Here is a 12,329-nt window from a genome sequence, read left to right as displayed (position 1 = left end):
ACGTGGCATTTGTTCAGGTGCTTTCTAAAGCCAGAAAAACTACTAAAAGAACGTGAGCATCCCACTTGGCCACATTTGAGATATAGTGTCCTCCCAGTACAGAGACCATGAATTACCTTAAGGTGTTTTACAAGGCTGTTTGGTCTACCATGATCACTTTTGCAAAGAAAGCACTTCATTATTTTGATCTCAATGGATACTAACGCACCATTCTTGCTCGCAACTCTGGGAGTTTCCTTTGTTTCCACAACATCAATGTTGTAAATGGTTGTTTGCAGAAAAGTGAAAAAGTTGGTCAGGGATGAACTGTATGACGTATCAAAGACATAATGGGCCTTAAAGAGTTCATCAAGGGCTCCTACTGAACCTGTCGCTTTACATGGAAGTGCATGCTTGTCAATCACAATGAAGAAGGTGTGGATGCTGCTTCTTGTGGGTCCCTGAGCAAGAAGGTAGGGCTGACTGCTTCGGGTGATGTTGTCTAGATGCTGCTGTACACTGGTTCCAGCCTACAACAACACATTAAACAGCAGTATTTAGTGACTATCCCATTAGATTAGATCACCTTACTGTACATTACAATGGCGGTGATGGAATATATATTTTAAATAACATACCTTTAGGAATTTGATGAGGTTATCGACAGCTTGAGATGCAGACATCTTTCCTGGTCTCTTTCACCCTTGTGCAGATGGCGGTAGCAGATGTAGCAGCAGCAAGATAGCAGACATGTCACTGTCCCAGCCTACAGACGAATAAACAAAGAATTACTCCAAAAATACATTCGATAGACAGAATTGCCTATATAACCAACAATGGCAAATAAAAACAGTCAGTCATACCATTCTCAACTTCAGTAGCTGACTCAGCATTGCACATCAACTCCAAGAGCTCCGAGGTGGGTACAAGTCCATGACTTTCCTTTACAATCTTTGATTTGAGATCGATGGGCCACCTCTCCAAGAATTTGTTGGCAGTGACCTCATCAAACAGGAGTCTGAAATCTTGTTCTATCTATAATGCAAAAATAGAAGATAAGAGGTGTAATGAGTGAAATTGCAAGCTGCATGGAATATTTCAGTGATTCAACAAATGAAGATGTCTTACCAGTCCTGGTGTGTCCAGAAACCGCGGGAAGACTATGAAGACATCTGCTGCATTCTTATCATCGCTGACCATTGAATGCCGATAAATGAAGGTAGCTTTCATCTTTTCACGGATAGTGTCTTCATCAGCAGAGTGTCTCAAAAGAGCAATAGCTGCTTTTACATCCTCATCTGATAACACTGTCTCAGTGGTGAGTGGTCTGGATCGACCACGGCCTGGCCCGCCAACTTAAGAAAAAACAATTTGATTGACTCCTGCCTACAAATTAGATCAGAATCATTTAAATCACAAGTGAACTTACTTTTAGGAGATTTGGAAAGTGAGACACTTCTTTCCTCTGCAGCTTTTCTTTGAATTGTCTTCAACCGCCACGCAAGGTATCCTGAACCGCTCTCTGGATCATAGTAATGTTCTTATGTAATTAAATACAAGCAGAATGTTATCAACATTTCTGAGGGCAACTATGTGTTTAATGTTGCAAAGTCCCCTTTACTTACATATCCATGTTGTGAATATGGGTCTTCCAGATATGGAAACAGAGCAACAATCCCCTGCGCATACATCACTCTTACACTTTTAGGGGGAGATGTCCTAATGTATAAATTCAGTGATGACCGTCACTCAATTGGCATTGAACATCACAATTAAAAATAATACAATACTAAAAATGTTTCTTTATAGACTACATTTATGATTCTTACCCATGTGCTTCTGTCATCTCAGCAGCAAGTATGTTTATCATCTGTCTTCTAGTTGCATCTGTCAGAGATTTGGTTTTTGCATACTCTTGTATGATGTGTTCACCACCAGGCTTTGTTGTTAGGATTTTTTCAATCAACTTAAATAGACATAAAATATGAAGTCAGAAATTTTTTAAACCTTGAGAAAAACTGGAAAACGATTACATAAAAACACTTCACATCAAACATGCAAATTAGACTAACAATGTTCACTACCCACAGCTTTTGCCTCATAGTTTATATGGCATGGCCTTTTAGGTTGTCTTCCTTCAGTGGTTGCTGCTTCTTCAGGAGGTTCACACATTGTGAAGTTTAGAATGATTGTATCATCCGATGGAGAAGATGATGATGACAGAGATACACCTGTGCATTAAGGAACATGACCAAAGCAGAAGCATTAAATTTAACTGTTAATGCTTCAATCTCAACCTTTAAATTTCATATAAACATATACGTATGTGAGTGATTACCAAGTTCTTCATTGCTCAGCATGACTCGGAAGGTTACAGGTGACCCCTTCACTATTTCTTCAAACACCTCTGCGTCTACTTCTGTGTCAGACTGGTCAAACACCTTCATATCTAGCTGTCTGCCTTCTGGTATGTTAAATTTTAGGCACGCTGAAGTAAGGTAAGAGAAAAGAAATGTTACAGAAATTGTTAAAAAAAAAAAAGGCCATGCATTTTCTTATCAAATGGTAGAGTAAGGCTATGTCTTCACAAAATATTGATGAGATGAAGCTTAAGAATATAGGTAATTCTCATTCATTGTTGAAGTAGAAACAATTATCAACTTAGGTAGTTGACTTAGAATATAATTAAGCTTGTTTATTGACCAGGTAAACGTTGTTATCTTGTTTTATCCTGATATTCTAACCTTCTTTCATGAAAGCATCAAATGTCAGGGCCCTATTTCAGGAAGCCGGTTTAGAAAACTCAGAGTGAAAAACGATACTCAGGGTTGAGTAACCCCGAACTGTCCAACTCGGAATATTCGGTTTCAGAAAGGCTGATAACAATCAGTTCAATCAACGCGGAGTTGCTTTAACCCCAAGTCAAGCGCGCGCACGAGGATACATAAAGCCCTGATTAGTGGAGCACAGATTAAGCGAGTCACCATGGAGACGGAGGGAAAGAAGGCGCGGTCAATGTATTTTACAGCGCTTGAGGCCGAAATTCTGATGGCAGCATATGCCGATAACATGCAAATTTTGCGGAAAAAAAGTAACACAGCCTCAGCTGCAAAACAAAGGGAGCATGCATGGCAAAACATAGCCGACAGAGTCAATGCGTGAGTGTTACTTTAAACATTGATCTAGGGATTTCCACCCATTTAACACGTTATTTTATTTTATTTTTTATTTTATACATTTTATTTTGTGACGTGATGTGAGCGCAGGTGCAACCCAACAGGCCCCAAACGTTCCTGGCAGCAAGTAAAAATGAAATATAAAAATATAGTCCAAACAGGTAAGGTGTAATTGTATTATGAGCCATAGTGCTTGGTCTGTTTGTCCCATGTAAATCAATTGCAGTTAGAGGCTACATTAATTTTCCTTCTGTAAGCACTTATTGAAATTATCTGAGCACATTACAAGTACATATTTGCTTACTCTGTATGCTCAAATGTGACCCGTTATAGCCAACAGAAAAAAAGCAGAGGCCTGAAAAACAGGTGGGGGTCCTCCACCACCACCACTCACAGAGGCTGAGCAGTTGGCCCTCAGCCAAAACAGTGGGCGCCCTGTGGCTGAAGGCATCTCTGCGGGGACATCCTCTGAGTCAATAACCCCGCAAGACACAAGTGCCTACATAAGAGGTAAATTCAAAATAATACATGATGTGCATACATCCTTTCTTCACAGTCACCTTTGCAGTGCTACTCATTCATTTGATAAACTCTTTACCATAATGAATTATTTTGTAGTGAAGTTATTTTCCTACTGATTTTGCCTTCCCTCAGTCTTAGTTGTCTTTGAGAGCATAATGACAATGAAGTGTAAGGTGATTGGTATATGTTTGTTAATTGCCATTTGGTCCCTTGTAAGTTATAAGTGACCTGTATAAACCTCATATTCTATCAGTTGATGGTGATGGTGTACTGCATCTGGTGCAGCCTCCTGTTGAGCCAGACCAACATGCAGTTATGAGTACTCTTAATACTCCACAGATTATATGAGTTTACAGTAGAACAGCAATGTTGTTAATTTCTTTACTACAGGAAAATAATGAAGAAACATTGACAGCTGTTACAGAGGAGGAAGCAACAGAGACACTTTATGAGGTTTACATCTTACAATGGAAAATATAACAATTGAATAAAATGTGGTACTATAATAAAACCATGGACTTTCTATGTCTCTAACAGAGTGATGATGGAAATGAAGAGGAAGAGGGTCCAGCCACGTCTCCAACAAACCTTTCCTCAGTAAGATGTTCAGCACTGATTTACAACCAACCTAAGTAGGCATGTACTATGAATGTCAATGCTATTTTCTGTGTTTCAATAGCTCCCTGTAAAGCAGCTGTACAAGACCCATTTGATCAAGAAAATAAAAAAATGTGACTTGGAAATGGAACACTTCAAGCAGCAGATCCAAAAGACCAAGATTGAGATTTTACTGCTAGAACATCAGTTAAGGGTGGGTGAAGTGGTCAGAGATGGACGAATTATTTCAGTGTTATATACTTATACATAATAATATACTTATTAATACTTTGTGTACAGGAAATACAGGCGACCAATAAAGCCAGTTGAACAAAAAATCTGTTTATTCTTCTTTCAACATGTTGAGATGATGGGTCAAAGGAAATGATTGTGACATATGGTGTCTCTGACTGCTCTTCCATCTTGTATGTCCGTGGGAGGGTCAGGATGTTCATGGTTTGGATCACTGCTGATGTCTGGTTCAGAAGGACAGTGTTCTCCTCTAATTGTGGCAATGTTGTGAAGAATCACACATGCCACAATAATGTCACATGCCCTTTCTGGGGTGACCCTGAGTCTTTGAAGGCACTGGAACCGGGCCTTAAGCATTCCGATAGTCATTTCAACTCTGGCTCTTGTCCTGCAATGAGCCAGATTATATCGCTGCTGTGGGCCCGGTTCAGGGTCAGGGTAAGGGGTAAGCAAATAGGGTAAACATGGATACCCCCTATCACCAAGCAAGTAGCCAGTGAACTCTCCTAAGACAGAAGGATACACTTCAGTTCAAATGTCCCTGTAGCAATTGGTCTTTATATATTTTAAAGTATTTTCAACTCACCATGTCCAAATTTTGTGCTCAGTGTACATTCACAAAAAATTCGTGAGTCATGAACAGAGCCTGGCCACTTGGCTTCCACATTTGTCATAATGTTGGCAGCATCACATATGATCTTCACAGTGCAGAGAACACAAATTAGCATCCATTACTATAATGAAATAATTTGTTAGTTTGAAATGCTACAGGGAACTATGTACCTGTACATTAATGCTGTGGAAAGACTTCCTGTTCACATAGTCTCCTTCATTTACTGAAGGAGCAATGATTGGAATGTGAGTGCCATCTATACAGCCAATCACGCCTGGGAACCCTGAAAATAAATGTAAAATTTAAGTAGTAGTTCAAGTATCACCACATCATGAATTGAGTTTTGTTCATCCTGATACCTGCAATTTTGTGGAATCCCTCTTTGATGAATCTTGTGGGTCTATGACCGGGGAACACCACAGACGAGTACAGACGAGTACAGGAGCCTGGTTTGGAGCCTGCAATGCGTCCTGTCATAGAACCCTCCAACGCATAGTGAGAGCTGCAGAGAGGATCATTGGTGTCTCTCTCCCCTCCCTCCAGGACATTTACAGCACCCGTCTCACTAAAAAAGCCCTTTGCATAGCGGCTGATCCCACGCACCCAATGCAAAGCTTCTTCAAGCTGCTGCCGTCGGGGAGGAGACTGCGGAGTCTCCAGGCCAGGACCAGCAGGCTGAAGGACAGCTCCATCCATCAGGCTGTCAGGAAGCTTAACTCCCTCCCGATTCTGCCCCCTCTCTCCTCCACGGTCTCACTGAACTCTGTCACACACACACAAACACACACACTCTCTGACTCACTCACTGGCCTGCACCAGTTACCAGTCACTTTGTGGAGCATTGGACTGCCATTACCTCATAAGACTTTGTTGTTACACTTTCTCTTACCGTACATTACTAAATCTCCATTTGCACTATTTGCCTATTTGCACTACTCTGCCTGGTTTACACTCAATGTCACTTACCCATTATATTGTATATTGTATAGCTTTCTTGTTATATGTAAAATTGTATTTATTAAAATTTTTACTTTTTAATTATTTTACTTGCATTTTTAATCACTTTTATATTTAAATATATTTAAATGTTCATTTGCTATTTATCTAGGGATTGAGAGTAACGCAATTTCTATTCTCTGTATGTCCTGTACATGTGGCAGAATCGACAAATAAAGTTGACTTTGACTTTGACTTTGAGGAGACGTTTCAGTGCAACTGTAACATTCCTGACTGCCCGACAGACGGTAGCCTTGGAAACGTGCTCAGCGTCACCAATATTATACAGAAAGCTCCCGTTTGCAAAAAAACGAAGTGCAATACAAATAATATGTACAGAACTGAGAGGATGTCCGCGATGTGTCACATGAGTAATATTAGGCCTGAGGATGTTATTCAAATGAATTATAGATTGTGCTGAAAAACGGTAACGTTCACACAGAAAATCATCAGGAAATGATCAAATGTCCAAACGCGCTCTAATCACTCTCTCCCGGCGGAGAGCTCTGCGGAGAATTTGGGCTTCAACATCTACTGGCTCTTCGAGGTAGGGGCACGCCATGTCCGACACTTCCTACTGTCAGGTTTCCGACAAAGAGGCGGAGACAGTCAGGGTTAGTTGTGGTAAACCTGCTAGGGGGCAGGTTAGCTTCACGGAGTGTGTCGTCATAGTGACTCACTCAGGATTCATCTGAACTCGCTTTGTGAAACCGAAAACCCAGAGTTTTCGTTAACTCAGGGTATACTTACTCAGAGTTTGCACTAAACCGGCTTTCTGAAATAGGGCCCAGGTCAGACAGCCTAACATACTTCTGCTCCCCACCAAACAAAACACGCAGCAACATATTCTGTTCACAAAACAAAAGAGAAAAAAATAACAAAGGAAAGAGTTTAAAACTGTGGATGTACTTTAGAGCTTTAGTTTTTATACAAAATAGAAGCAGTTAAAAGTCAATATTACTTAACAGCTACAGCATGAAGAAATAAGTAACAGATTAACTGCTAATAAAGATCCTTTATCAACCAGTGTTACTGCAAATGGACCAAGTGTGACTAACATCTAATATTGTTTAATAACTTTAGTCTACTTATCAAGTATTGGTCGCTCTTACTGCAATTCGCTTTATTTCTGTGAACAATTACTGTATATTAACATATCATTAACATTGCTGTCAATTAATTTATATAAAAGAATCTGAATTAATTCTAAATTAGTGTAAGCCTTTGGCATTTGCTTAAAAGAATATAAATCAGTAGAGTAAACTTTATTGTAATGTTACCCACTTTTTCTGATAGTTCCTTCGAAGCTAATTAGCGATTATTAGCTTACTAATAAACGGTAATTTAGTTGCTAAAACTATCCCATTAGACATGTGACAATAATATTATCTAAGCTGCACTTAGAAGAAATACATAGTTAACATGTTTTAGGTTAATCTTAACTCAGTGAGAATATAACGAACATTTGAACTTTTAGCAATGGTTAGCATGTAGCTACTCGACAATATCATTAAACCTATGGGTAAATGCTGCTAACTCGACATCAGTGTAACTATAAAGAGCTATTTAGTTTAAAAATACTTACTAAACAATGTTACCAGTATGGGAATGTTAACTTAACTTACCTGACTGTGGTAGCTCTCAGACCGCACACGCCTGCGGACTGGTACTAATCAACACTGTGTGGAGTTATGTCTTCACTCCGTGTCTACAGAACTTTACACTGACTTTTAACTCTGACGTTAGAGCTGGTTTACTCCTCACAGAGTTGTATATACTCTCTCTAGGTTAAAATAGGTTTACACTGAAATATTGACACTCCATTTTTTACTGTGCAGCACGTATAGTGGCTGTGTCCTGTTTTAAGATCATACATGTAAAATTGTTGTCTGACCTCCGTCTGCATGCAGGTAAACTGAGGGTCTGTTGAGCTGATCGCTGGTTTCGTGAGAAAAATGTCAGCTCGTTCTTTATGTTACAGAAGCACAGAGACACAAGACCAGGCGGAAAGAGACGATCGTTCGGTGAAAATGAGAATCTGCGAATGCAACATGTGGAACATGGAGAGTGGAATATGTAAACAAACCGGTTAACGTAACCCCCTCGGTGCACTCTGCATGCTAACTGTTAGCAGAGCTAGTGAAATCTCTGAAAACATCTGAGCACTTTTGCAAACATGTTCTATGTTGACAACCTGACCAGACATGTGAAGATTACGGCGCGACATTCGCAGCTAAAACACTGTTAAAAGTGTAGTTGGTGACAGAAAAACGGGATATTTTAAAACTACACCACCATCATTGCTGCCTGTGATTTGAAATGCATTCTGGGATACCTGGCTGCCCCAAGTCTACACAAGCAATCGATTATCTAGGATCGACCTGTTTTGACTTACTTTGCACGGCAACCAATCAAATGTTAGAGAAGCTGCATGGGCAGCGTTAACCCCGCCCCCTGAGTTTGATGGGTGAGGCTGACAGATAAAATTATTTCAAGATGACAGCCAGACGCCAGGACTGCCAAAATGAAATAAATAAATATAGCATTAAATAATTAATTAAATGTGTCAATAATTAATTAAATGTGTCAATAATTAATTAAAATGTGAAATACATAAATAATTAATTAAATGTGTCAATAACTAATTAATTACATGTGTCATAACTATTTATTTAATTAATTAATTCCAATTTTAATTAATTATTGACACATTTAATTAATTATTTAATGATGTATTTAATTAATTCATTATGGCAGTCCTGGCGTTCCATAGGTGCCCACCACCCAGTTTTAAATTCATGTAGACATTGAGGGTTCTCAGGAGGGGCCGTGCTGTACAGTACATGTACAGTGTCCATTTTTTATTTATTTATTTATTTATTAACCTTTATTTAACCAGGAAGATCCCATTGAGATTAAAAACCTCTTTTTCAAGGGAGACCTGGCCAAGATAGGCAGCAGCAGATGTCTCACAGTTACAGAAATTACTCAAACACAGGCAGCAACAACACACATGCAACAATAAGTGAAAGAATACAAATAAAATAAAAAATAAAATTCAATAAAATTCAAATAAAATAAAAAGTCAGTTAAAATGACAATCAATCTAATTGAAACAGTTGCATGTTATGGACTTGGCCTCAAGGATTCGTAGTTTAGATTTAAAATCACTTAATGAAATGAATTCAGTCATTTTCCATTCCTTCTGCAGTTTGTTCCAGGCCAAGGGTGCTAAATGGACAAAAGCTCTTTTACCAAGTTCAGTTCGGGCAAATGGAACAGAAAGCAACAAGTAACCATGCGGACGAAGAGAATACCGACCAGCATGTTTCATTACAAGCAGGGAACATATATAAGAAGGCAGCAACCCAAGTATCGCCTTATATATAAAACTGTATAAATGAGAGTTCCTCCGACTTACCAAAGCAGGCCATCCTACCTGAGAGTATAACTCACAGTGGTGAGTCTGAAATTTACGGTTAGTGATGAACCTCAGAGAAGCACGATACACAGAATCAACCATTCGAAGACATTGAGCAGAAGCATTCATATATAGAATATCACCATAATCCAGCACAGGCAAGAATGTTGCAGCAACAAGCCGCTTCTTTGTATTAAAAGAGAAACACAACTTATTTTGAAAATAAAATCTCAGTTTTAACTTCAGGTTTTTCACAAGATTCTCTACATGTGGTTTGAAGGTAAGCGAGTCATCAATTAAGATTCCCAGATATTTATAGGTGTGAACCAACTCTATTTTATTACCTTCAAGAGTGGTTACTGATGGGATTGTTTGGGCTCGTCTCCTTGATTTAGAAAACAACATGAGCTTTGTTTTGTCTGCGTTGAGAACAAGTTTAAGCTGATGTAATGAGTGCTGGACAGCAGAAAAGGCTTTCTGCAAGGAGTCGATGGCTTGGACAAGAGTTGAACCACAGCTGTAAATAACTGTATCATCAGCATAGAAGTGCAAGTTTGCATCTGGCACATGTAGACTAAGATTGTTTACGTAAATGATAAATAGAAGGGGACCTAATACAGAACCCTGTGGCACTCCGTTGTGCACTGTAACAAAGTCAGAACATAGACCGTCAGATTTAATGCACTGAGTCCTGTTACTGAGGTAGTTTGAGAACCATGCCACTGCTCTCTCAGAGAGTCCTGACTGGAAGAGTCTAAGTTTTAAAATACAATGATCAACAGTGTCAAATGCTTTTGACAAATCAATAAAAAGGGATGCACAGTGTTGTTTTTTATCAAGTGCAATAGTAATATCATTTACCACTCTAATTGCAGCTGTGATAGTACTGTGATTCTTCCTAAAGCCTGATTGATATTCAGATAAAATGGCATTGATGTGCAAAAACTCCTTTAACTGCTCACACACAAGAGCTTCAAGAACTTTAGCCAGCACAGATAGATTAGATATTGGTCTGTAATTAGTTAACACTGCTGGGTCGCCCCCTTTTAATAGAGGAACAACAAAAGCTGATTTCCATACTGAGGGAATTTTATTCGTATCCAGTGTGAGGTTGAAAAGTGTTGTGAGAGGCTCTGCTACAAAATCAGCTGCCAGTTTCAAGAAGTAAGGATCTAGTAAGTCTGGCCCTGGAGATTTTCTAGGATCTAACAGTTTAAGAGCTTTACAGACCTCCTGCACAGAGAAAGGAACAAAGTTAAATGGCTGACCAGTGTACACCGGAAGGTTTGTGCCAGATTTTACAGAGACTGGGTTCAGAGAGTCAAACAAAGAGCCAGAAGATATAAAGTGCTTGTTAAAACAATTCATAATCTCCTTCCTATCATAAACAGGAACAGAATCCTTAAAAACATAGGTGGGTAGAGCGTGGGAGCTTTTACTCACTGAAAGAGACTTAATGATTTTCCAGAACTTCTGTGGATTATTTAGGTTCTCAGTGGTGACAGACAGATAATATTCTGTTTTAGCTTTCTTAATAGAGGAAGTACATCTGTTTCTTAGTTGTCTGAAAAGAAGCCAATCACTGGGGTAGCCTGTTTTCCTCGCTTTGGCCCAAGCCAGATTACGCTCATGAATGATATCTGCCAGCTCTTGGGAGAACCAGGGGTTTTCACGACCTTTTATCCTATATCTTCTTAATGGAGCATGTTTATTCACAATTTGCATAAACCCATCCTTAAAGAATGCCCACGCTAATTCTACATCAGGGATCAATCCTATTTTCTTCCAGTCATAATTTGACAAATCATGATAAAATGCTTGCTCATTAAAATGTTTAAGAGTTCTTTTAAAAATAATACCATGTTGTGACTTGGCCACTTTAGTATTTCTAATAGCAGCAACAACACAGTGGTCACTTAAGTCGTTACAAAAGACACCCAAAGATGAAAATTTATGAGGAACATTTGTCAAAATCAAGTCAATCAAGGTAGACTTTTCGGGGCTTTTGAGATTCGGCCGAGTGGGTAAATTGACCAGCTGGGTAAGACTGATAGAATCACAGAAAGATTTAAAATCATCTGAAACAGTTTTGAGCCAATCCCAGTTAAAGTCACCAGCTAGAACAAGCTCCCCATAATTTAGTCTGGACAGCAAAAGGTTTAAAGAACGCAGAGCTTCTGTGGAGGCAGAAGGGGGTCGATAGCAACAAGCAACTGTTATGCAAAGACCCTTTGCAACATTCACATTCAGAGCCAAAAATTCCAATTGTTTGCAAATTGATTCTGATAGAACTATTGTAGCATCAAATTTTGACTTAACATAAGCAGCAACACCACCACCTTTCTTAAACCTATCGGTGCGATAGATATTGTAGCCAGCCATGCTAACATGTTCATCAGATATATATTTAGACAACCAAGTTTCAGAAATGAGGACAATATCTGCATCTGTTGATTGAACCCAGATCTTGATCATATCCATCTTGGGTAACAAACTGCGCACATTAAGATGAACTATCTTCAGCCCAGGTGAGGATTTAAATTCAGATGGTGTCTGGCTACATTGCAGCTCAGGGCCTGGGTTAGGTTGCACATTACCAGATAAGAGCAGTAGTAAGACGATCAGAAGTCTCTGCTTTGTACTTATTGATTTTGACGTGTGAAATGTTGACACAAAGCAGGATTTTTCGTAACTAATTTTGTAATTGTACAAAGCAAGAAGGTTTTGAAGATGAGGTAAATCTTTCTGTAGTTCAAAATGATTAATGTCCTGT

General features: G+C 39.1%; 1 protein-coding gene and 1 long non-coding RNA gene across 4 annotated transcripts; both read right to left on the bottom strand.

The window, feature by feature from the left end:
- Window positions 1-256: 256 nt before the first annotated feature.
- On the bottom strand, window positions 257-2,457 carry LOC309694594 (uncharacterized protein). Of its 3 annotated transcripts, none has more exons than XR_014272912.1 (9): window positions 2,318-2,457; window positions 2,068-2,210; window positions 1,809-1,945; window positions 1,605-1,698; window positions 1,409-1,519; window positions 1,108-1,334; window positions 843-1,014; window positions 618-745; window positions 257-509 (listed from the first exon to the last, which is right to left on the bottom strand). XR_014272912.1 is itself a non-coding variant. In XM_082514787.1 (9 exons), the coding sequence occupies exons 6-8, from the start codon at window positions 1,207-1,209 to the stop codon at window positions 678-680; spliced, it is 342 nt and encodes a 113-aa protein (XP_082370913.1). In that variant the 5' UTR covers window positions 1,210-1,334; window positions 1,409-1,501; window positions 1,605-1,698; window positions 1,809-1,945; window positions 2,068-2,210; window positions 2,318-2,457; the 3' UTR covers window positions 257-509; window positions 618-677. The 3 variants fall into 3 exon arrangements, 2 of the variants coding, with proteins under 2 accessions (XP_082370913.1, XP_082370914.1); XM_082514787.1 differs by having other exon boundaries at window positions 1,409-1,501; XM_082514788.1 differs by lacking the exons at window positions 2,068-2,210; window positions 2,318-2,457 and having other exon boundaries at window positions 1,409-1,501; window positions 1,809-2,028.
- Window positions 2,458-4,044: 1,587 nt separating this feature from the next.
- Window positions 4,045-8,426, bottom strand: LOC309694605. The gene is made up of 3 exons (XR_014272926.1): window positions 7,761-8,426; window positions 5,310-6,983; window positions 4,045-5,224 (listed from the first exon to the last, which is right to left on the bottom strand). It is a non-coding gene; the product is annotated as an uncharacterized lncRNA (long non-coding RNA).
- Window positions 8,427-12,329: the final 3,903 nt, after the last annotated feature.

The sequence above is a fragment of the Aulonocara stuartgranti genome (genome assembly GCF_965226115.1).
Source record: "Aulonocara stuartgranti genome assembly, chromosome: 18".
In the NCBI taxonomy this organism is placed as follows: Eukaryota; Metazoa; Chordata; class Actinopteri; order Cichliformes; family Cichlidae; genus Aulonocara; species Aulonocara stuartgranti.
This window is presented reverse-complemented; position numbering and strand designations above follow the sequence as displayed.